The 26,333-nt window shown below is 41.2% G+C and overlaps 1 protein-coding gene across 1 annotated transcript in view; it reads right to left on the reverse strand.

Moving 5' to 3' along the window:
• LOC306817543 (uncharacterized protein) overlaps nucleotides 1–26,333 on the reverse strand; it is a 318,525-nt gene that overhangs the window by 240,238 nt on the left and 51,954 nt on the right. The window contains exon 2 of the mRNA XM_079334513.1: nucleotides 13,286–13,528. Coding sequence (XP_079190639.1) covers nucleotides 13,286–13,295 — 10 coding nt within the window. The 5' untranslated portion in view covers nucleotides 13,296–13,528. The remainder of the gene's footprint in view (nucleotides 1–13,285; nucleotides 13,529–26,333) is intronic.

Genomic DNA, 26,333 nt, shown 5'->3' on the forward strand with positions numbered 1-26,333 from the left:
TCAGGATGAGAATGCAGCATCATGCAGAAAGATTTAGATGCAAACCAAGAAACAACTGCACAGAGCCCGACAACATTAAAGGCAGTGTTGGAAATTTTCTCCAGATACACTTTTTTAAAATTCAGTTTAAAGCCTTTAAGCCCTGACAGAAATTTTGAATTTCAGATTTTTGTGCAAAACAAGGATTTGTTTTTTTCCTCAGTGGAAGATTCGACAGCCAGGAGAGTGTTTCTTAACAAGGCTGAAAATTAATGCTTCCCGCATGGCTGAGATACAGAAAAAGATAAGTTTTTTAGTTTGAGGGCTATGATCATAGTTGCCCATGCTAAACTGGATAACACCTTGTAGCTTGGTTGAGGGGGAATGCTACAATAGATTTTTTACTGATCAATAATTAACTTAGAAAGTCCCACAGTCCAAACAAACATTTATTGGCAAACTGTTGGTACTCGATCTTCAGCAGACAAGCAGTTCTTCCAAATGGGCATGACATCTTAAATAAGAAATGGCTACAAGCCTGCAAGCAATCATCATAATGACATCATCTCTGAATCAACAAATTCACAAACACATAAACATCAGCTTCACAGTTGAGAGCACACATACGGAACACCAAAACTGCAAACAACTCAAAATTCACAATCTCAAGTTCAGAGTCCAAACGCAAAATCAGAGATGGTGCAGTAGATCAAACATTTAAAAAATGGAAAAGTAGACTGGCTTAAAATAAGTCCCCCAAGATGCATGCAATTGACAAACATGTTCAATCAGGCCCTGTCACATAAACAACATTAAACAATGGATTTATCAATAATTAGACATTACAGGGGACCCTATTTAAATTCCATGTGACGCTACATGGAGTCTGGACCCCAAAGTGTAGATAGCCTGCACTATATGCTTAGTGAATTACACTAGAGCAAATCATGTGCAGGTTTTGGGGACAGTAATCTATTCTTAATGAAGCACATTCGACTGAATGGAGTCCATGTTTATTCTTGTTTTTTGCTAGATATGGATTATAATGCTAACACTACTTTTGGGCACTAATTATAGAGAAACAGGCAATGACCTTAGCGTCTAATTAAGAATAGTAGAAGCAACAAAAGGCAGCTCTGGCTCTGGAAGTTTAAACTAAAGAAAGGTAAACGCTTGTGGTACACGGAGTTTTGAATGAGCTTTGTTTAAAAAGGATTCAGGCCTCATGCTTCTCGTCTTTGTGCCAAGCTAAACCAATCATTTCCTGGATTCACATGCTTAAAACACAAACCTCTTACTTTGTTATTAGAATGATTTTGACAGTGATGATATTTTAAAGCTTGTTTCAACCCACAATGTGTGGATCTCTATTGCTCCAGAGACATGTACCTACCGTCATAACAGCATGTAAGGGGCCAGAGGGCAACAGGTAGGAATGCAGCACCATGGGAGTGAACATAATGAAGTTATCACACTCTGTGGCTGTAAAATATCGGGGTCATCTGTGTAGTCATTTGGATGGTATTCACTGTCAAGTTCAATAATGTCCTGGTGTGTGTTTTTGACAGCTTAGCTATCAACTTCTGGTTTGTTACTCTTTCATCACAAGTTTGTATCCATGGCAAAACAACTTTCCTTTTAATATATGCTTTGAACCCTCTTTAGGCCTGGAAAATAAAATGTGACTGGAACTGCTCGGCGGAAAGAAGTAAAATTCTCCCAAAAAACTGGGAAAATCATGGGAAAATTATTAAAGTACACTTTGACTGTCAGTACTGACCTTTCATGGGGCTGTAGATACTATATTAGTTTATTACAGACCGTTGATAAAATCTGTGTTGATAGCTATATATCAGGGGTGCCCAACCTTTTTTGACCCAAGATCTACTTTTCAAGTAGCCAACTTCCCGTGATCTACCAGTCCAATGTCAACGTCGCAAACCCACACACGTTGTTTCCAGTCTGCAGTAACTAACTTCACAACGCTCTCGCAACTAATACGATTACATACAAAACTGGATGCCATCTCATTATCTCCTCCCACTTTACAAAAGTTAAGCCAAAATACTCCCAATCACAGGCGCTGACATCACACCGATGACATCACGTATAGCCAGGGAGCGCAGTAGAGATTGGTTGGTGGATTAGTGATGTTAACGCCTTGCCCAGACTGTTCACTAAAACACCAAGAAGTAACTTCCCATTCAAACATTAATACACCGCCGCCAACAGGCAGCTGGGGCAAAACCCCTAACCCTACCCAAGGACACATTGGACATGTGGCTGCAGGAGCTGGGGATGAATCCCCCATGCCTTCCTGTTGAGAGATGACCGACTCTACCAACTAAATTCGCCCCCCCCCTCCTTATAATGCACTAAGCTCCGCAGGGGCAGCATTTGTCAACAGATCTGTCCTTCATGGTGTTGCTAACCCCTACTGAATAAAAACTTAACTTAATGTGAACATTAACCAACATGAGAACAGTTGGCTATAATAACAGAAAACATACACATATACAAACATACAGCAAAAGTACACTTGATGTGTATCTAAATGTTCTAGTTTGACCCTTATCAAATGTTAACATACTAGAGGCGGAGCTTATGACCTTTACTGCAACAAGTGAGTAGGGAAGCTCATGTTTGCTTCACTTGTTGGGAGCCGTTATGTCAGCTATCTCTCTTAAGAGTTGGTAGTTGTAGGTAATGGTAATTTCAGTTGTAGCATCAGCAGCCTTCATGGCCTGAGTTGACCAAACTAAGACAGAACTGAAGTGAGATGGTTGATTGCGTAACCAACCGTCACCACCATGACCCTGACATTTTTACAACCTCAACAGCTGTTTTATGCCAATGGATTGTCATAATGTTAGCCTGTGATCATAAAATCCTTGTTTCTTCTAATGACACGCAAAGAATCTTGGGATATGTTGGGTAAGGGCCAGGAAGGATCCTTCATTGGTCACGGAAAGAAAGATGCATATGCAGATGCATATGTCACACGCAGTTGAAGGAGCATCAAGATTGGACAGCCTTCTCCGGACCACTGTGTTGTGATTGGTCTTCAAATGTGCTGAAGGATGCAGCCCTTCAATTTGATAGCAACCTGACAACAAGCAAATGCTTGTTAGCTCAGAAAGTTAAACATTGTGAACTACAATCCAAATCAGAACAATACTGATGAAAAATCACACATAACAAATAATGTGACATGTATGGTCAGAGGGTCAGCGTCAGCCTCTCCACTGCTGCCGAAATACCCATCATCAGTTTATGGAGCAGCCGTTTCCTTCGTGGTGACGTCATCCTGACTCAGGCCTCCGATGACTCAGCATCCAATGTGAAGGTCTCATTAATTTAGGCCACTTAAGGTGATTTTCCAGTTAGACTTGTTTTCTAATGAGGCAGGGCAGGGCAATTAGGTGATTAGGGTTATGGCAGCACTGTGCTTTTTTAGGCATACAGTAGTGGACAAAATCTAGCCCACTGTCTAAGCTGTGAAGGAGTCATTAGATAAATAGATGACAACAAACTGAACAGAGTCAAGAGCTCTGCTCCTAAAGAGGCAAATAATGTTTGTTTCTGCTCGCTGTCTTACTAAATGTGTGGCCACAATCATCCATTTAATGATTCTTTAAGCTAATAAGGTGCCATAAAAACCTGTCCAAGCTGAAATGTTGCCTCATTGAAACTGTCAAAGAGAAGTGAAGACTGGGCGAGGAATGCCAGCGACTTTTCAAAGTGGATGGGGAAAAAAAAAGGAAGACTTGTGAAAGAATAGAAAATCAGTTGTGGGTTTCTTGACGGTCTCTTAGCAACCTGTATTTGTTACACTGCTGGTGTAAACCTCTTTTCTGCGGTCATTACGACCAATCACCTTCCAATCCACTCTTACTTTTCAGCACTTTGCACGCATGTCTGGGCCCAAAAGGTGTTAGCAACGGGTTCGTTGAGTATGGGTTAGTGTGTTCCACTATAGCCAATGATTCATCATGCCATTATTGTACCACATGGAAACACGGTGCTGAAAGGCTCTGGCTGGGTATCAGCTGACAGGTCGGACTCGGGGCTGTGCACTGAGTCTGACCCTGCAGCCCCTTGTATTGGGGGAAAAGACATTTCTGTAATTCACAATGTTGTTTGATATCTTTTAGTTCATCCACCCACCCCTACACTTGTTTTGTCTGCCCCTGTATCCTGCTCTCTAGTCATGGCAAATTGCTTCTCACAAATGTTTCTGGATCTGCTTGATGTTTCAAGGCTTCACAAGGCTTGAGTTGAGCCTCTGTTGCTAATTGATTAATGTTGAGTCTCTGCGTCTGTTTGTTGGTTACAAATGTCAAACTTACCAAAATGATTATTTACTTTTTCATTTAACCTTTATTTATTCTCGAAAAATCATTGAAGAATGATCTGAGACCAAGAAAAGACCAAGACATTTAGGGACTGAGAGTCACGACCTAGCCAGTGCAAGACCAAGACCATGAATATTCATGTAAAATCCTCAACTTGTGTGCAGCGTTCAAATCTTTTTTTTAAAAGAAACCTCTTCCTTCTAATCACAGTGATGACATGGAACAACAGCTTATCAGCGGTAGTCCTGATTTAAAATCCACACAGTCCGAGACCGAGTTAAAATGCTTCAGATTCCGAGATCTTGAGTCCAAGACCGATTTCAAGTACTACAACTACAACACAACAAGCAACTACAGTTAGAAACGTCTACGCTCATGAGCACAGTGACTTGTGTTCAGCTTTTTTAAATGGACCCATGCTAACCCCAGTAGTGAGTTATATTTATTGATAGGTAAAATGAAAAGCTTTTAAATATGATATTGTTGAAAAGTCTTGCGATATTTCACTAATGATTTTCACCCAATGTCAGTTATATTTCACACATTTGTTAATTTTCACTTCAGAGACAGCAGACACACACGTCCTATGGCAGGACATTTAAAGATGTCAAATGTGTTTTAATATTTAAAATGAATCTTCCCAGTCTGACTGGAGCAAGCAAGGTCAACTTTATGAAAAAAAAAAGAAAAGAAAAGAAAACATCTCTCCAGATTTGGATGGAGTATTGAGCTGCTGACAGCCAGACTGTTTCAACCTTGACTGGTTATATTAATAAAATTAATGGCCAAGTAATATTTTAAGAGTTTCTATGAAGATATCTGATTTTAAATCATACAGTGTTATCCAGACCGCTGTAAAGTGCGTGTGGCATTTCTTAAAAATACTGTTACCACCTGTTCTCAGACAATTTCTGCGATTAGCGCTGGTGTTTGTGATTTTTGTTTTTTACAGGTTTGTTTGTGTAGACAGTAGCCAGATTTCTCCAACAATCCCTGCATAACAGTTCATTTAAACATACTCAACAGAACCAAGGCACAGATACATTTAAACCTCTCTGTGTGTTTTTTTGTAAATGAGACCGTGTCATTGTGATTCAATTGCACTGGTTAAACTGGCAAAAGAGCCGCTTGATCCTTTTGTGAATCACGACAGGTAAGTTAACTGAAAGAAAGCCTTTACATCTAAGATAAATACTTACATCTACCTGTATGTGTTGCTTCTGGATATGTTATTTTCTGGGACAGAGAAGCAAAGTTGGAGTTGGCTTGTTGGATTGTGTTGCAGTCAAACAGCAGAAACACAGTCCTGCCCCTGATAGCCCTGATGGAGTCATTTTGTCTCCCTGTTACCGTCACAGAAAATTCAGGTAAGGGATTTACTAAACATAATAGTGTCTGAAAATGAGTCTGACTTTAAGAAGAAAAAAAAGTGAAAGAAACATTACGAGACCTCTCCCTATGTTTACCTTTGCAATTTTGCCCAATTTGTCTAAATTGCTTAGCTGACCTCTTAGAAAAAAAAGCATATGCTTAATGTCAAAAAGCAGCAAAATATGACTGATCACCTTCATTTTGTCCATTTGGCTCCCTGGCACAGGACTCTAAATTGTGTATTCTTTCCATGGCGCCAAAACCACCCGCCCTGCATTTAATTAATTTCCTCATATTTATATGGCTAAAACTTTGCAGCAGTTTTTCTTAAGGTAGACGTTCCTGTCTTTAGGAGAATAAGACTGTTGGAGCTTTGGTTAATCATCATTTCTGTCACTTGAATTATCTCATTTTGTGCGCGTAAGGTTTGGACACTGCTGAATTGGGAGGGGAGTTGGGGAGTTGGTGTGGCATAAAAAAAAAAAAAAAAAAAAAGACATGTGATTTAATTTGTCAGGATCAGATTGTTGGAAGATGAAATTAGTCCCATCAGGACCAGTCGAGGAGTTATGTTGTTGAATGTTCCTTGTGGCAGGGTAATGAGCAAAATGGCTTTTATTTCGTATTGGGGAGGGCAAAGATCTAGCCCAATTTCCTTGTTGATTTTGCTCCTAATGGATCATTGCACGGTAGACCTACTGGAGGAAAGTAAAGGCAGGATAGAGAAAAGTCCCCAACATCAAGGATTTTAAGGAGTTTCTAAAAGCTAACATTCATGTTTGAAATGCTGTTTTAAGTGTTTAAGTTGCAGATACGATCTCAATGCAATCTGCTAATTTGGGAAAGCAATTAGGGCACAAATAACCAAGTCACATTTACTTTATTTAGAGTTGAAGTTACTCAAGTGAAACTCATGAGCACCTACTTGTTTAAACGCAGCATGTCAGCTTCAGCTTTTAATGCATATAGCATAAAGCGCATTCCTGTCTCCCTTTCCCCTCACTCTCGCCAAAAGGTAAAACAAGTTTTTTTTTTCTTTATATTTAATACACCTCTGCACTTGTTTACCTGAAGGCCCCGGCCTTTCCCGTAAGTGAGCCGTCAATCCATCATCTCCATGGTGAGTAACCAGACCAGGCCTGTTTCCACTGGGGTGGAAGCCTGGATCTGGGTGGGCATGGGGAGCAGAGGCTGGGGGGGTTGAGAGTGTATCTGTATGACTCGGGGAAGCAAAGCTGAGGACAGAGTTACACACAGTCATATAATGAGGGAAGACGATCCAACAGGAGACTGATAAATGATGTGTTCAGAGTCTGACAGGCTCTTAAGAGTTTCAGGCCATGCGTAGTCCCTGATGCTACATTTGCAGTCCATGTGAGTCTGACTGAAATGGCTTGTTACCAAACAAATGCAAAAAAGCAGATCCAGCAGTGGGTCTTTTTGGTGCTCATTGGGAAATGAGAAATGGTCTGATAGCTTGTATAGTGCGTTTCCATTCAAAACACCCACGGGTGCGGTCTGCCTGCACATAACATGGTGATGAGATCTTAAAATAATGTAAAATGTACTTTTACTTTTTCAAAAGAAGAAAAGATAACCCCTTTCTTTTTAATTCACATTGTTAACCATGTCTTCTGTATGGTTCATGCAAACGTCTTTCTCCCTAGCTCAACACTTCCCAAATAATCAATGATGTATTATTATGTTTATAGAGCTTTTTTTATCCTTTAAGATGAAACTTAAAACTGCGCGAGACTGAAGAGTGAGAGACTGACACACTTAAATAGAAAGAGATTATTTTACACCCAACTGGACAAAGATTTAATTACACAGTCTGACTCTACTTTACCTGTCTGTGTGTCTGTTTGTGTGTCAGTACGTGACAGGAGGCAGAAACAAGCTCAGCCACACGCAAGGGAACATGTGATCGCTGCCCCAGCTGTGCCTCTGGCGCTCTATTATTCCAGTGACCAAACCTGAAACAGCAACTGCTGTGGCAGTTCATTTATTATAGTCAGGCCTCCTGTTTCTGTCTGTGTGTGTGAGGGTGACACACACGTAGGAGGAGGGGTTTCCCACCCCTTTAAATGCAAGCCTCAGGATTCCCTGTTCTATTTTGAGCTGTGCCATTACCGACACTCTTCTGTGCCCAGACTCCAAAGCATTTTCTTTTTAAACTCGACAGATTCCTACTGATGAGAGCGTCTTCTTTGTTTCCACAGCACCTGTACTCTGTGTTTACAGGGCTATGTTGGAGATGAAGGCAACATTACTCAAAGATATTGATCAAATTTTAGGAAAAGGAGCTCATTTACAGCAGTGGGCTGTAAAAGATAATATCATGTAATAATATATTTTGGCAAATAAATAAGACTGAGCATGTCTATTGTAAATGGACTGGTAAATGGACTTGATCTTATTCTAGTCCTATAGAGTGCTTTCACGCCACGAGTCACACCTTCCCATTCAGACACTGATGACAGAGGTTGTGATATTTTTTAAATCAAAATAACCAGATTCTCTCTTCCTGTGAAACATTTTAAACTTCTGATGAGTCATCCTACACTTTAGGGTGTTTTACTGATTTTTTTTCAGCCATTTAAAAAGTTTTGCCAATTTAATGATCCAGTTCATCACAATGTTATGTCCCGCCTTCTGTCTTGTGATTGCTTTTATCCAGTTTCAGGAGGAAAATGTTCACAATTGGTAGTTAGATTTAAATTGTTATTTTATTCTAATGTATTGGTAGTGGACAGGCCTGAAGTCGCATCTGTGTTTTTTAAACTAAAAAGTTTAGTTTTAAAATGTTGAATTATTTTTAATTAAAGAATCAAGTACAATGCTCATTATTGTTTTCTAGTGTTGCTTTAGCCTTAGCCTATGAGAAAGTGCGTGACCAATAGCACCAAACACAAAATAATTCAACAATGGCTGGGTGCTCAAGGGTAGGCCTCGAATAGTAAATGTTTTTATCACAGTCCATGCATGCAATCATACAGAGAATACATCAGTGAAGAGCGAAAAAAAAAGGCAGTCACAGTTTTAGTCGCAGTGAAGCGTGGATGCTTGTAACTGTTTACTATTCAAGGTTTCAAGATTCGATATTTTTCTTTGTCACATGTTCACACAGTGCAGTGAAATGTAATGACGGTTCCACACTATTAAAGAATAAACTAAGAAGAAAAAAAGGGAAGCAGACGCCCAAAACACACAAAGAAGATGATCAATGGTGGAGCCACAACGTCCTTCTAAACTTTGGGTTCACAGTGTCGTATGTCGCCAGAAACATGTTTATGAATATCAGATAGCATCAACCAGAGTTTCTAATCATCAGGCCGAGGCAAAGGAAAACAATGACAGTTTACCAAAACATTTGCTAATCCATCCCTCTTTTAGTTAAAATACTTATTTAAGACACATTTGCAGGGTTTCAATATTTATCCATTTTTATTCTGTGGTGAAACAAAGAGTGCTACACAATCCACTCTCTTTCTTTCCCTCTCTCTCTCTTCCTACTTTTGGGAGTCCCCGCAGGCTCGTGGCTTAAGCGTTCCAGTGATTTGTTTAATGAAGTGCCAAAGTGCAGTAGGTCATGCTTCCTCTCAGCACAGATACACACTGACACACAGGATACGCTTGGGTTCATCTCAGGAAGGCCTGGACAGTGTGGGACAACCACGGGAATAACAACCTGATTCCCAGCGAAAATATTTACAATGCAACAGCATTGAGTTTGCAGAAAAATGTAATTAACCGTATTGATGAAGGTTTGGTGGTGCGATGCATCATCCTGGTAGCAACAGGTTTGTGTAACATCCAAGGCGAAAAAGAAAATATCCAAACGTACATTTGTTTGCTTTTCTGCCAAGGAGAATGTTGATGGTCATGCAAGTGGGCTACACTACACAGGACAGCTTGTAAAAGTGTGTCCCTGTTGATTTGATTTTAACTAGTGTTCTTTTATGACTCCCATATTGTATGATAAATGAAAGCATCAGAGTGGGGACAGTTTCATGTACTCGTTCACGCTACATTTCCAACTCCTAGCCAGTTTTTGATTAGGGCAGTAAATCTCCTTCGCCTTTCTCTGTCTGCCTTTTTAGCATGCACACAACGTCTCTGTCGCACTCGCACACACAGGCAAATGTTGCTCAAGGTAAAGGTCAAATATTGTTCCTTCTATTCAGATCCATGTGAAACAAATTATTTTGCCAAGCCTAAATTATTATGTGGAAAAGTGAGACTAAACTTGAGCTCATAATTAGCTACTATGCTAACAAGCTTCAAGTACAGAGATGTTAAAAGTTGTTGTTATTCACTTTATTTTTTTATGAGAGCCAACTACTGTTAGGGCTACACTTTGCTGTGGACCACATTTCTGCAACTCCACTATTGTAATAAAGAGCGTACCAAGTTCAATTCAAACTGTACATACACACATTTTTCACGTTTGGGGTTGCATTGGGTCTGGAGCCGTTCCCAGCTATCATTGGGCGAGAGGCCGGGTTCACCGTGGGTAGAGGAGCTCCCCCAACCAAACAGCGAGGGGATCGGGCACGAATACCAGCGGACATCCCTGACACCCAGCATTGGACTGTGTCCTCCCCACAACCACCGCTGTCCTCATTCATGTACAGCCTGCTCTGACTGCCACCTCAGCGGCAAAGAAATGTGAACAACGGTGAGAGGAATACAGGGGACAAATCTTTCCAGCATCTAATCCCATCACCCCATGAGGTCTTTTACCTGCTCTTTTATAAGGCGTCTCAAGATAACATTTGTTTGATACTATGCAAATAATGACTGATTAATTGATTGACTATTTATAGAAACTAGTATTGTACAAAGTGCCATTCATCCATTATCTATACCGCTTTCCCATTCGGGGTCGCAGGGAGTCTGGAGTGAATCCCAGCTGTCATTGGGCGAGAGGCAAAAATGAAGTGAAGAATGACTCATTTCTTGTTACTAAATGTGAAATAGCTGACATCTATAAGATCGAGATGTAGTCATATTTATTGGGCGAGCAAAGTCTTGCAAACGTCAGCACAACAGCATCCTGGAGAAACAAAATGTCTCACACATTGGCTGGTGATTGTTCATGCATTAGCAGTTTGTTTTGGAAATACCAATATTATTGTTCCCTGTAAAAGACAAGAATAAGATGGTCGGCCAAAGTCCGATATTAGGAAGGAGAACTTTGTCCAACAGAATGAATAATAATCTCATGAAGCACAGAGCTAAACAACCAAAGTCTCGGTTAGTAATCTGGCTACTTTTTAAATGCAGGAAACAGTAAGTGTAACTCATTACTTATTTTCAGTAACTTGTCCAACAGTGTATCAACTGGTCTTCATACAATTTTTCTAAAGCTATGAAACTTGACTGAAAGTGAGAAGAAGAAGATGAGAACGCAGAAAACAACAAGCATAGATCTACATGAGGCCCAACTAGACAACAAGGAACTTTAGAACAGTAGCTAACAGCAGCTCACTATTAAATATAATTACACCAGAGTTAGCTAGCTGAGTTGTAAATAAAAATGCAGCCTGGGAAAACAGATATGTTAACCCCCCCCCCATTACTTTTTACATGCACATGAGCCTTGTCTTTTGCCCTATAAGATAGATTTCCATCTGACCAAAAACACAACAATAATAATTTGTTCTTGACAAAATAATATGGAGTCTATATTAAAGCCATTGTTTCCTTTCTAGGCTTCCACTGAAACTTAAAGGTCACATATTCTCCTCCTTTTAAACCAGTTTAAATAAGTCTCAGATCTCCCCAAAACATGTGTGAAGTGTCTTGTTCTAAATCCACTCTGATCCTGTATTTGATCATGCCTATAAACTCCTCTATTTCAGTCCTGCTCAGAACAGACTGTTTCTGTGTCTGTAGCTTTGGATATGTAAATGAGCTGTGTCTGACCACGCCCCTCTTGAAGGGCTTGGTTGGCTCAGGCTTTCTTGTTTTAAAACATAATTGTTTACAATAAGAAGGCAGACTCAGTGGGCAGAACAAACACCTACCCCTAGAGTGTCACCCAGATGGTGGAGGGGATAATATTGCCCTTTGTGATGTCATGAAGAGAAAATCTACAAACGGTCTGTTTGAGCACACATCTTCTAAAAAGTGGAGCAGGCAAAAGACTGAGAGGATTGACTTTTTCTCATCAGTGGGGGGTTTGTAGACAGACTAAAGACAAATGAATCGTGAGACAGATATATTTATATGTAATCAAAAACTGCAAGACGGTTCAGAAGAGTGGAGGTAGAACGCAGCTGCTGTCAAACACACTGAGCTGGATCAAAGAGAACTGGTCCTTTAAAAAAAGGAATAAGTGTATTTTGCAAAATCTCCTACTTCTCCTCCTTCAGCACTCTAAGCAAAATTCATACAATTAACAGCCACATGTGATGACTTAGGTCCCTTCTAAGGGATGGAGGTTGTATCCAAGTGGACCAAACAGATGCATTAAACTACGAGGTTCCTAGCAGGATGCACGTCACCTTTAAACACTGTAGTTTTAACTGGGTTTTTATTTCCACCATGCAGTATTCTCTTTGACAATGTCTGCAGGAGGTTTTGTCAGTCAAAAACAGAGTGAGGGTTTATTTAATTTAGAGGTTGACACTGTGGCGTTTGTGGATACAGGGCTATGAAATTGTTTCATGATTACACAGTCAAGGAGTGTGCAAGTTTCCCGTGCCTTTTATTTTGGAGGAGTGAGGGATAGAGTGGAATACATTAATATGCAGCCCGAGGGAGACGCTTGCATTGGGTTAAAATGCACCAAATTACAACAATTAACACTGACCACATTATGGCCGCAAGCAAAAGGTACATTTATACTCCTCCTGCGAGGAGATTCATTAAAAGTTTCCCAATGTCACGAAAAGTGACTGTGAAACTTATAATTCACCTAATTATGGTTATGCCTCCACATTACCTCTGCCCTGTTTTCTCCCTCTCTCATTACTCTTACAATAACACATAAATCAGAAAAGTATACACTGTACCCCTGCATCACAATGCACTGGGGGATACCCCTTAACTATCCTAACACGTCTCCGATTCAAATTTCTACTGACATTCCAGTTCCCCAATCCTCAGCTCGGGTGTCAGAAAATAACAGCGAGGAACTCTGGCTCTGCTCTCTGCTGCATTATTCCCGGTTTAAAAGGTAAACAGAGCAAGGAGCAGGTGGTTGTTGGGGGATTTTTGCAGAGACTTGGATGTAATGTCTGGTGGCAATTAGGTGTAATACAGGATGTCAAAGCCCACAGCCGCTAGCCTCAGATATCTGCTGCCTAATGTTAGCTTTACAGATTCACTCTGGCATATGGCTTTGACTGCGCAGCCCAGGGCCAAATTAGTGAGTGCTATTACCTCCTTTCCCTCTGTGGCAAAGGGCAAAGATGGAGAAAAAAAGGGTAAAGCATGCAGAGGTAGAGTCTTGCACAACTTAAAGAATGGCCTGAATTAGATTTAGAGTTGGAAATAACTGTTTATGCTATAAAGAGACAGTTGTCTTCTGCATAATGAAGGATTAGCTATAGTTGAGAACAAAAACATACCTCCATGCATTGTGGATTTCAGAATCTCTTTGAGGCGTTATCTTAAGTCAGTGAGGCCTCACAGGACAGCAAGTAGATCTCAAACCAAGGGGAGTGGCATTGCTTGTGCAGTAACAGGATCCCTGATATCCTTAGAAAAGGGCACAACAGTCCAAGGAAGTTGAACGCAACACAGATGGAGAAGGGTGGAATACACAGTTTGTTCGTCCTTGAGGATTGCAGAGGTGGGCGACAAAGTGCTGACTGGGAAGAAGAGAATAACATGTTGGGATATTGTACTGAGTAAGTTAAACAAAGTAAGCAGCAAAAGCACATTCTAGTGACAGCTCAGCTTCATGATTCAACCGGCAAGCTCAGCAGGATAAATTGAAAAAATATTGCTGTTACATTTAGGAAAAAAAAAAAACGCATTCTACATCATGCTTTGTCTGAAAGTGTCACAGGGACATTAAAGTGTGGATCATGGTCATATGTGAATTACGTCCATTTAGAACAGGTTTATTTTTTAATTATTCTCGTACATATACACAATATAGGTATGTTAGATAATTAACATTATGGACACTGTTTTCTTAGCTTCTTTTTCTACTGACTGCACTGCTGATGCACACAGGGGTCATATCACTCACTCACCTCATTAGCTGTCCACCAACAGTTTTAACCACACAGACACGTTTGATTTGTCATTAGATTATGTTGCATTAATTCTTGCATCGTTTACATTTTGTGCACACTGGTCAGACAGTTTAAGATTCAAGAATCATTTCAGTTGTACTTTCTTTCTTTTCAGTTACCTAAATGTTGGGGGAGGGAACTTCCTGATCTGGGCAAAAGGCATGGCCAAGGGAAAACCAAGTTCACATGCTGGAGCCAGCTTATTGGAGAAGGCCATGTGATGTGATGTCATAAGTAGGTTGGGTTTAGTAAGTCTTTCTTTATTTAGGTCATTTGTCATTTTTGTCTACCCCTTGTGTTGTGTGAACCCACTAAATACGGTTTCCTTTGTCTCTTTCTGTTAAGTCTGTTTTTTCAGTTTATCTTTCATCTTATTTATTGAAAGTTATAATAAACAGAGCTTGTTTGATTACTTCTAACAATTTGGTGTTCTTTACAAGATAAAATAAAAACTTTTTTTTGAATGGCTCCTGTCTAACTGCTTGGTCCCTAACAGACAATGCTATGTGATGGGCTCACACAATAATTTGTAAACCGATACCTACAGTAAATGTCTTGGTCTTGGAGTATTCTGGTCTCGGGTATGTCTTGGTCTTGGTTAGAGGGGTCTTTACTACAACACTTTAACCATTCAGGTTTTTAATTAAATAAACATGTTATCCATAAACCTTGATTTAAACTTTTATTTTGACCACACAGTAGAATAAGAACATTTCCCCAGTGCTCATTAATCCACCTTCTTTCCTGCATATCGTGACTTAATATTATGCATTAAGCAGCACAAGGTCACTGAACCCCAACATTTACAAGTTGCACCGCGAAATCAACCCAAACATCTGTATGGCACTGGAAGGTAATGGAAAGAGGTTTTGGGAGCGACCCAAACCGCAGGAGGAAGTTGCGTGTCGATGTTCTTCCATACGTGAAAACACCGGAGCGTTTGCCAGGTGTCAACACCAATCGCCAGAGCGCTGAGGAGCGTGGCTCGACGGGCTCTGCATGATCCTCCATTCCCATGAACCCCACCGCATGAAACTGATTCGTCACACCAACAGGTACGGTAGACAGGCTTTGGCTCACACAGCCTGCTTTTTGCTCAGGTTTTTTTTTTTTTTTTTTTTTGGACTTCTGTATGTGCATCTCTGTGATAAACTCAGATTCCAGATCACCTGTTCTCCATTGGACACCAGCAAATGGTATTCACAGGCACAGGCCCAGTTCATTATTGCAAACACATGCACTACAGAGGGGAAAGGTATGTGTGTGAGTGTGGGGCTCTTAAAGTCCACAAAATTAAAACAGATGGAGATGAAAGGATGGAGATGTGTCAGTGCACACGATGTAGTTTCTGTCACTTTAAAGCTAATCACATGTTTCCTCTTTTCCTGAAGACAGTGAAGCCATAACCCTCGCATATGTAAGAAGCAGCATAAACAGGCTGTGAGCTCGAAGCTAAAGTATGATGAGGCTGTTAATATTTATTCTAGCCTGTCCTGTGTTTCCTCTCCCTCACTGTGTCAACTATCGCTGTTTTTAGCAGCCAAAGCAGTTTTCATTCCAGCGCTCAGAGCACTGAGCAGAGACACTCTTAACATCAGCTGTTTTTTTTTTGTTGCTGTGCTCACTGCGCTCTCAGTTGAAAAATAGTTTCATATTTGAAACACCGACCAGGCTCTGTTCTCCCTCATGGACCATCTCGAATCAAAAAGGGTCAGGACTTCTCATATTTGCTTTTTAAACAACAATGGTAGAGAAGAAACTTCTCTGACTCGTCTTAAGAGAACAATTTCCAAATCTAGATCTGCTGCTAATGCCAGGACACAATTCCTTTACATTATTTTCACGTTTTCTTGTGGTAAGTCCTCTAATAAAGTCAACATGAAGCTTATTCTGAAGCTCTGTGTGGCCTCTTTAGTTGGTCAGACAGTCTACAGCAGGGTTCTCCAACAGGTTGCTCGTGGACAGGTTTCCAGTAGCTCATCTTTAAAAAAATAAATAAATCTGAGGACAGTAAATGCACCTCTTCCAACTATCCATGCACATTTGGCCTATAAAAACAAGTGAAAAGTAGTGATGTTTTCTTGGGCCCTGATGTGAATTTTCATTAACATACATTTTCTTTGTGGCACACCAAGAAGTGTAAAATATTTTGGTTTTTGTCTTGGACTTGATGTGAAGTCAAGATTATTGATAAGCATTGGATTATTGCAGTTTCAAATAATAGCTTAATTCAGCTGTGTGCTATGTAAATAAATGCAAGTTATGTGACTGAGTAGCTCTGTCTTGGCCACTTTTAATTTGTCAAAGTGGCTCTCAGGGGAAGAAAGGTTGGTCTACAGTAAGCATGGTTCCAGACTTGGGACCCGGGCCCGAATCCCAGTCCGCTTGACCACAAAGTCTTGTTCATTTGAGTAGTGTGAAAACAAACGTACTGTACTTATATTGTACTCGGGCACTGTGTATGTTTTACTCGAGTACGGCCTGATGTGAACGCATTTATGTTAAAACAAGGAAGTGGACCGCTACATGACATAATACTAAACGGCTCTAAAAAAAAAAAAAACCTAACTGCACAGCACAGACCTGTTTCATCCTCCGAGCTGTACTGTACATGTGGAAGTAGAACGAGGGTTGTTGTTGGCGTCTCAGAAAAAAACAAAAACTTCCACAGTTAGCATATGGACTTTGCTAGCAGGTGGTTGCCATGGTTGCTTCTTCTTTCATCTGCTTGTTGGTGGATTTTCAAACCAAATGTGCCAGCACCTAATGTATATGTACATATGCATGTGTACTCTGGTACAGAACAATGTTACAAAAGTGAACACAGACCAGTGGGAGAGTGGAGGGCTGACAATTGTGTCTAATGTGAAAAAGCCCTAATTTACACTTTGTCCCACTATTTACTGCTTAAGAAAACCAAAAATGTACCACATACACTCTGTGTTTAATCTTCATAGAGAGCCTGGTAAAACATATGTTGTCCCAATCGTTAAACAATTGCATTCATACTTATTTTGCTGTTTTGTTTATAAAAAATAAAGGCGTGCATGATAAAGATGCTAACACTGACTAAATCCAACCATTATGGTTTAATTGGAGCGTCTCAGTGCCTATGATGGTGAACATTCTGCTTCAGAAGCTATCAATCACTATTGAGACAATCAATCCCAAACCCCGGACCATCTACCCAAACTTGAGCATCTGCTCTACGTGTGCACTGGGTCCAGTTTGGAAGAAAACCACCAAGCTGGCCAAGACCCAAGACTGAATGCATTTAAATGTACCTCTCAAGTTAAATAGAGACAAATTGTATATGTTAACCTAAAAATGGTCTAAAATTGTATGCTTTTCTCCACTAAAACTTGAGACAAATTGAGTGAAGGCAGAGCAGTGCAGCTTTTACTTCTTTATTTCTTTAAAACATATAGAGGGTACCATTAATTCAAGACCACATTATGAAAATGGATGAATAGAAAAGGGTTTCTATGCCCACTTGCCCATGTCTGTATTACGAGACCAGACAGAGGGTATTTCAAATAAATACAGGATGCCACAGAAATGTACACTTCCCTCTAGAGGACCGGGGGCCAGGACTGGATCTGCACACCTAAACACTATATTCATTATGCCCCGGCCTCATAAAGCGATTACATTAGGGCTTGATGATTGGGATGAATTTGCTGCCAGGTAGAACTTTCCAAACAGAAATAGTTGCCCTTAATGGATCGCTCACTCTTGCTTGCTCTATTTTATCACTCTCAAACACCCAATTTCATTGTCAGTGTTGCTTTTTTTTTTTTCACTAAAACACTCACTTTCCATCACTCTCTCTGTCTCCATTAACAAAGTGCCAAGGTGCAGCGCTATGACGCTTGCCCAGGTGACACTTGGAAGGTCAAATAATGCAGTAAAAAAAAAAAATTGCTCTTTGGATGTGATTATAATGTACGTTTTTGTTAATCTGTGCTGTTTGGTGTGTTCCAACATTAATTTGGTGATGAAGTGTTGTAATTTAGCTTTTTGGTGTAGCTTTCCATCAACTTGCCTCATGTACTTGTGTTTAATTTTAATACATGTGGGGTGTGAGAGCAGCTTTTCAGCACTAAATGAGAAAGTGGAGGGAGAGCGGTGCATACAGTACAGTATACAGGTAGTAACACTGAATCATTCGCGGTGGCACTTCATGTCCAGACAGAAGAGGAACTGATCGGATAAAAAGAAAGTTAGGTGTTCATCTGCAATCTGTTGTGCTGTTAGTCAATTAAACAATGTTACAAAGCTAAAGGTATTTAGTTTCTTTGTGTTACAAGTTCACTGTTAAAGAGATTTGTTTCTCATCTTGTCTGAAACCTGACGTTGTTGAAACAGAAATTGTACCCTAAATTAACACAAGGTTAGTGTATCAGGGTCTCTCAAACGAAAGGTCGGGGGTTTGATCCCCAGCAGCTCCTGCAGCCACATGTCTGATGTGTCCTTGGGCAAGACACTTAACCCTAAATTGCTCCTGCTGGTTTGTCGGGGGCATATGAATGTGTATGATTGAGTTTTTTACAACTGATTGTCACTTTACATAGCAGCCACTTCTATTAGTGGTTGAATGTATATGTATGGGACCTGCAGTGTAAAGCTCTTTGACTAGTTAGATGACTAGGAAAGTGTTACACAAGCTCAAGTATATTTCCCATTTTCTCAAATATTGACAATAACATTTCTCTACTTTATTGTACTAAAAAAAACTTCATGACAACAATGCCTGAGCCCTAATAGCTGTAGCGGACACAAATTATTAGGTGAACTATCATTTCAATAAAACTGGGCTAGAACTTTCGGTTATAAATCGACCCCCTTCAAGTCATCCATTGTTTTTTTAAAGCCGAAGAATGGCGGTCCACGTATTGGAAATGTTTTCTCTAGCTTACTTTTAATCCAACAGACTAAGAGCACACACTTTTTTTGCATTTGTTGCCATTGTTGCCATTTATCAACAAGTTGGTCCTGAAGTTTATTGTGCTTCCTGCTTCAGTCAGCTTGCTTCCCTACAGTATCTGCTCTTGTTCAGTTCCACAGTGACTGTGTTTGGCCGTCCTCTGTGTTCTCCTCAAACGACAGGATTTCTGATTGTAATTATTGATTCGTTTAATATTTCTCCGATCGTCTTTCGAGCAGATTGAGGAGTTTAAAATCACTCTTAACACACCTTATACCACAGGAGAATCTGTGAAGATAATCTTTAGCGCCATCAGATAGTCGGCCCTTTGCTGACTTTTGTTTCAACGGCAATCAGGACCAAAATCAGACCGATTATCTGGTAGTGTAGTGTGTACCCCGCTTAAGGCGGAGTAAAACAAGATTTCTTGATAGCTGATTAAATTGGCATCTGTCTGAGAGAGTTGTATTTGAAGTCCGACTTGAAGACTATATGCCTTAAAAACAATATGTAACACATTCAGTCATGTGATCAAGGTTTGAACACACACACACACACACACACACACACACACACACACACACACACACACACACACACACACACACACACACACACACACACACACACACACACACACACACACACACACACACACACACACACACACACACACACACACACACACACACACACACACACACACACACACACACACACACACACACACACACACACACACACACACACACACACACACACACACACACACACACACACACACACACACACACACACACACACACACACACACACACACACAGCTGTTTGCCTATCATCCATGGCTCCTATAAAGACCTTGTTGTGTGGAGGTTAGTGATGGAGAGGGTGGGGGTTCTCGCCTGACGCGAGCTGTGACAGCTCCTTTGTTTTGCTGGAGCCGTGTCCATCAGAGAGGACAGATAAAGAAAAAAAAAAGATGAACAACCAAAAGAGTTGCAATATTTATGCATTGTGTTTGCTCTTATCTTCTTTTATTTGGACATCCAAAAAATAAAAATAAAAACAAATAAATGATCCCGCCTTTAAGGCTTTGCTTCAGATTAACTTGAGTTGTTATGATTCTTAATTTTGCAACTTCTTATACGGGGGTTGTTATGACAACCATTCATCTGATCTCATGGGCACGAAGCTTGAATACAAGGGCAGAATGAATGCTGTGCAGCTGGGCCTCTGCTCAATGACAGTGCCATCCATGCAGTCCAGCTATAAGGCCTTCTTTGTCTGCCACAGGTGTCTGCCTGCTAAACATGCATGAACAGCAATGACCACAGACGCATGCATTGTGATACACATGTACACACATGCTCACATGACGGCTCACACATCTATCCCAAGCAGCGATCCTGAAATACGACAGTTTTGGAGGTATACATCGAGACACGGCAGTAGGAGATTGTCAAAAAAAAATGTCTTCACTTGTTATTTTAGGTTTTGGAATTTGGAATGTATGCCAAGTTAAATTTTATTTCATAGAGGGTGGTGAAGATTAGAAGAAGGCAAAATGTACAGCATAAAAAAAAAATGCTGACTCGGCCAGCCTCCATCCTGCATACTCCTCAACAGTCCGAAAAAATGAGCTGGTAGTTCAAGGGGGGAAAAAAAATGTTTTCTGAAAAACTTTTTTGGTTTCCCTGTTTTCCTCCTGGATCCTCGTATCAAGCGTAGTTTTTTTTTTTTTCTCGAGCCACGAGCCAGACCTGTCGCCATCCGCAGCCTTGAATGGCTTCTTTCATAATCCAAGTGAGCTGACCAACGAAGCTGCACTCCTCCTCTGATGCACCCTGATTTATACAACAAACCACAGAAGATGTATCACCACCAGTTTAAGCTATACAACATATCTCCTCCTCTCTTTATATACACCTTCACTGCTTTATCATTTATGTCATACTGCACACATTTGTACACAATTCAGCAGACACACACATCTTGCCCCCTCAGATGTTTCACCCTCCCTTACGTTTGTCCACATCAGGGTTAGAAGCCACATTTACGGTTCCTGGTCGGCAGCCAGGACTGAAAAGGGCGTAGAATCCCTCTACTCGGACAGGTTTGGATTTCAAACGGATGCCAGCACTGCCATGGTGCAAGGTGGGACCACAGTCGGACCACCGGGGCCCCAGCTAAAAGCCTTCCCTGTTTACCGAAGGAGGTCGGTGTGTGTGCGTACCGTGGGTGGTGCCGCCACTACTTGAGTTTATATTTAATTTGGTTTTGATACAAAATGCTATTTGCGATCAGGAATGACGACGAGTAACGAAGGATGCTCTCCTCCGCTGAGATTCGTTGGCTTGTGGTGGGAAATGGAATGGTTCGAGCGAAAAAAAACTAAAAACAAGATGAGTGTTTGTTTCGTGATGATTCGTCATGGGAGAGGAAAAGGGGCTGCGGGGGGTTACTGCTCCTAGGTGGCCTGCGGATGGAAGCCTAGTGGTCAGTTGATTTGTTGTTCCAAAAGTTTGTTGGAGTTTACTGAAGGTGGATGCTAAATTATTCTAATTTTTCATCGGGAAACACCAGTAATTGCCACAGCCTTGCTGCCAAACACAACCAAGGTTTCTTCAGATGCAAAGCTGGTGTAAATATGTCATCTTTGGAGGCCGTAATTATGCTAAGTGTAAATCTCCGAAACCACAGTGTGTCTGCAGCAGTTAGGCCCAGGAGTGAACCGGCGATGCACCGAGCAGACCCAGCCAGAAAACCTCAACTAAAAAGAGCACATTCACTCAGGTAGATTTGCTGTTCCATTTTCAAACATACATGTCATCTCCAGTCCGTGATTCTAGAGTCTGTTAGGGCCACAGGCAAAAATCACTGAGGGGCCCTTCAACCAACATGTCTCCCGACGCTTGGCCCTCTTCCTTTTTTCTCTCTTATGACTTTCATTTACAAACTGGTTTTCTCAACATTAATGTATGCCATGCTCAGAGTGAGAGCTGTCAGAAGGGGCTCCCTTAGGGAGGTTTTCTACTGTCATTGCAAAATTTGCAAATTTTAGGCCGCTGCTGTGGTTGAGAGTTTGACGGGCCCCCCCTACTGGTCTGGGGCCCCAAGCAGTTGCCTGCCATGCCTGTTGACAAGCAGCGCCTCTGGTCATCTCCGGTCTTCTCCTTCCCACACATATCCATCAGCCTTCATCCTTGAAACGTGCTGCAAACAGGACTTCAGCTGTTCCAACATCCGAGGTTAGAACCCGACTGCTACTGGGGAAGTCTGGTATAGGAACAGCAGAAGCTACAGTATACCCATACATCTTTGCCTTCTTGCCATGCCAGGAAGAGTCACAGACCATTTAACTCTGGTATTAATGACCAACAAGAGCGTGCTGCCTCTTAAACCAGAGTATATGGACCCACAAGAGCTGGGGGCAAGGTGCCAAGGCAAAGAGAAATGAGGTGTGGGAAGGCGAGGGAGAGAAAAACAAAGACTTGAAAACACAGAGTAGAGTAGATAAAGATTGAATGATTTGACAAAAAGGCGTGTGCTGCGCAGTATCATGAAGCGTGGAAATAAACAGATGTCAAAAGGTACACTTAACAGTGATCTGGGATGTAAATGGCCACATGGAAACATCAGGCATATAAAGTGAAAATGAAAAACAACTTCTGCAAGGATTCTATATTCACATGAAAAAAAGAAATCACTGCGGCGTTCAACATGCCATGACTGTTCTTTACCTTTAATTTACAGAAGAAGACTTCAGATGATGCTGAAAAGCTGGCAGGCCGTTTACTTTCAATCGAATTTGTAAATTACTAGCAATAGATATTAGAAGTGAACCGGCCAGCTTTGAGCCTGATTCACTGTTTCCATGTTCCTGCTTAAAAGAGGCTTCATAACGTCTCTCTATACACAATAAAGAACATTTCAAATAATGCATTATATAAACAGTTCTCATCATTCTTTGAATTATGTCAATCTGTTGCTGAACATGAACAGAAATATTCATTATATTTCTATTCCCTGTCTCTATGGCTTGCCTCATCTGAACTATTAGATATCAATTCCCCCAAAGTGTGATGGCAGTTTAAATGGACTCGACGTTCAAAAAGAACAGCATGATCATGTTAATATATTTACCATAAACTATAACCTGATGCTGACAATAATATATGGAACCTACTGTGTGCAATGACATGTTCAACTTCATGTGCACTGTAAAATGTTCAGACTGCATTTGTAACAACTGCAGCTCTGCTTTCAGCTCCCTTAACTTGTTGGATTTAAAGTTTGATTTATAAAAGGTTTATCTTGTTTTTACTATAAAAGAGGAGGACTTCAAAAAGCAAAAAGTCAAAGTCGTTCCCCTTCTCTTACATTTTCTAATCCTTTTTTGCCTCATATATTACTCACAAAACTGAATCTGAAGGTGTGCGTTCCCTTTATGTTTGTGGATCAGTTGTTCGAGTTGGTCGTCCGTCAACCAGAAGGTCGCGGGTTCGAGCCCTACCTCCTGCAGCCACATGTCTGATGTGTCCTTGGTCAAAACAATTAACCCCAAGTTGTTCTGCTGCTGTATCGGGGATGTGTGAATAAGTCTGAATGGGATCATTTAATACTGATGGTCACTTTACACAGCAGCCTGTGCCATCGGTGTGTAAAAGTGCTTTGAATAGTCACAAGATGACAAAAGCTCAAGTCCTTTTACCATGAACTATTACATAAGAAAGAAATCTTTGGGATTTTTTTTAAATTATTACTATTATTATTATTATTATTATTTAACAGGGACTTGTACAATGAACATTGCTTCATATGTAAAACTCGATATGAATACAGCTTTCTAGCCGTGTTTCCTCCCTCTGTCCTCCTAGACTTAAAAATACAAAAACAGTAATAACACATATACATTATAACCTGAGTCCAAAAAGAGAGTAAATAAGACTAAACAGTAAATGAGGAGTAGAAGAGGCTAAATGTCTCTTTTGAATGGCCATCTCTCACACTGTTAAGTTAAAGTGTAACATTTGGAAGTTGTGTAATTTGGAGAAAAGGAAACAAGTTCTTGTCTCTTATAGCTTGTTGCTAACATGTTCTGTTAACATATTTTGGATTTGCTTTAATGTCTGCATGATGCCCTGAGTGTTCTCGATAGGGAACGATCATGTGTGAGTGTCAGGCTCTCATCTTTCAGACTCCTCTTGATGTCCAGCTGAGGGGTCAGGATCAGAGAGAGATGAAGGCACGGTTTAATCAGCAGCTCACTGCAGGACTGCCTGACTTTTGACCTCTGACCTAAGCCACATGACCCTGCCTTGCAGCAGTTGGATTGCTCGCAGCAGATTCAAAGGGCTGCTGGACGAATCATCAGGGGCGTCGTGAAGACCCGAGGGGTCGACAGGAGCACCGGGACACATCAGGGGCCGTGACAGCTCCATGCTGGGCTGAGCTCATCCCCTCAGGTGCATCACAGCCGTGCACCAAAGGCAACACTCATCAACAGTAACCTCTGAGCTGTAGTCACAAGAAAAGTTAAAAACGGAGAGAGGACTTCACGGAAAATGGATTGTGGTCGCAAACAGCAAAATTGGGCGTCATTTGCTCTGGCTTTCTCTCCATGTCAAGGTCACAAAGCATAAAGTGTTAATAATATTCAGGTGCAAACACTTATCTGATGACTTACTATCTGCGTCTCCATTCTGCCAGAGGTGCGCTCTCATACTGAGGAAGCACTATTCTGTAAAGATGAGGAGATAGAAGGGAAGATGATTTGCTTTCAGTTCAGGCCCCCCCTCAAAAAAAAAGAAAAAAGTTTCCAACATTTTAAAATGAAATTAAAAGAATTCCTAAAAAAAATAACCAGTCGTATATTGCGTTAGTGGGTTGTGTGTGTATAGATGTTATCTACTTTATATGAACGTATGTGGGTGTGTAGATGAGCTTTTTCTACAAGCATGTTCTCTATATATTTTTATCTATGTATATTATACTGAAGGTCTTTTCAGGGACAGCATTAGCTGTAAATGTGGTTTTGCGTTGTAAAATTGTCTTTCAGTTCTTGATCGTGTCGTGCAAAGCTAATTTTGCGTAGAATGGGTTCATTGATAAATGCCAAACTACACTCAACAAAAATATAAACGCAACACTTTTGTTTTTGCTCCCATTTGTCATGAGATGGACTCAAAGATCTAAAATTCATTCCAGATACACAATATTACCATTTCTCTCAAACATTGTTCATAAATCTGTCTAAATGTGTGATAGTGAGCACTTTTGCTTTGCTGAGACAATCCATCCCACCTCACAGGTGTGCCACATCAAGATGCTCATCAGACACCATGATTAGTGCACAGGTGTACCTTATACTGCCCACAATAAAAGGCCACTCTGAAATGTGCAGTTTTGTCTCACAGCAAAATGCCACAGATGGCGCAAGCATTGAGGGAGCGTGCAATTGGCATGCTGACAGCAGGAATGTCAACCAGATCTGTTGCTCGGGCATTGAATGTTCATTTCTCCACCATAAGCCGTCTCCAAAGGCGTTTCAGAGAATATGGCAGTACATCCAACCGGCCTCACAACCGCAGACCACGTGTAACCACACCAGCCCAGGACCTCCACATCCAGCAGGTTCACCTCCAAGATCGTCTGAGACCAGCTACTCAGACAGCTGCTGAAACAATTGGTTTGCATAACCAAAGAATTTCTGCACAAACTGTCAGAAACCGTCTCAGGGAAGCTCAACTGCATGCTCGTCGTCCTCATCGGGGTCTTAACCTGACTCCAGATCGTCGCCGTAACAGACTTGAGTGGGCAAATGCTCACATTCGATGGCGTCTGGCACGTTGGAGAGGTGTTCTCTTCACGGATGAATCTCGGTTTACATTGTTCAGGGCAGATGGCAGACAGCGTGTGTGGCGTCGTGTGGGTGAGCGCTTTGCTGATGTCAATGTTGTGGATCGAGTGGCCCATGGTGGTGGTGGGGTTATGGTATGGGCAGGCATCTGTTATGGACGAAGAACACAGGTGCATTTTATTGATGGCATTTTGAATGCACAGAGATACCGTGATGAGATCCTGAGGCCCATTGTTGTGCCATACATCCATGAACATCACCTCATGTTTCAGCAAGATAATGCACGGCCCCATGTTGCAAGGATCTGTACACAATTCTTGGAAGCTGAAAATGTCCCAGTTCTTGCATGGCCAGCATACTCACCGGACATGTCACCCATTGAGCATGTTTGGGATGTGCTTGACCGGCGTATACGACAGCGCGTACCAGTTCCCACTAATATCCAGCAACTTCGCACAGCCATTGAAGAGGAGTGGACCAACATTCCACAGGCCACAATTGACAATCTGATAAACTCTATGCGAAGAAGATGTGTTGCACTGCATGAGGCAAATGGTGGTCACACCAGATACTGACTGGTTCTGAGT

Source organism: Symphodus melops, assembly GCF_947650265.1.
Source record: "Symphodus melops genome assembly, chromosome: 21".
Lineage (NCBI taxonomy): Eukaryota > Metazoa > Chordata > Actinopteri > Labriformes > Labridae > Symphodus > Symphodus melops.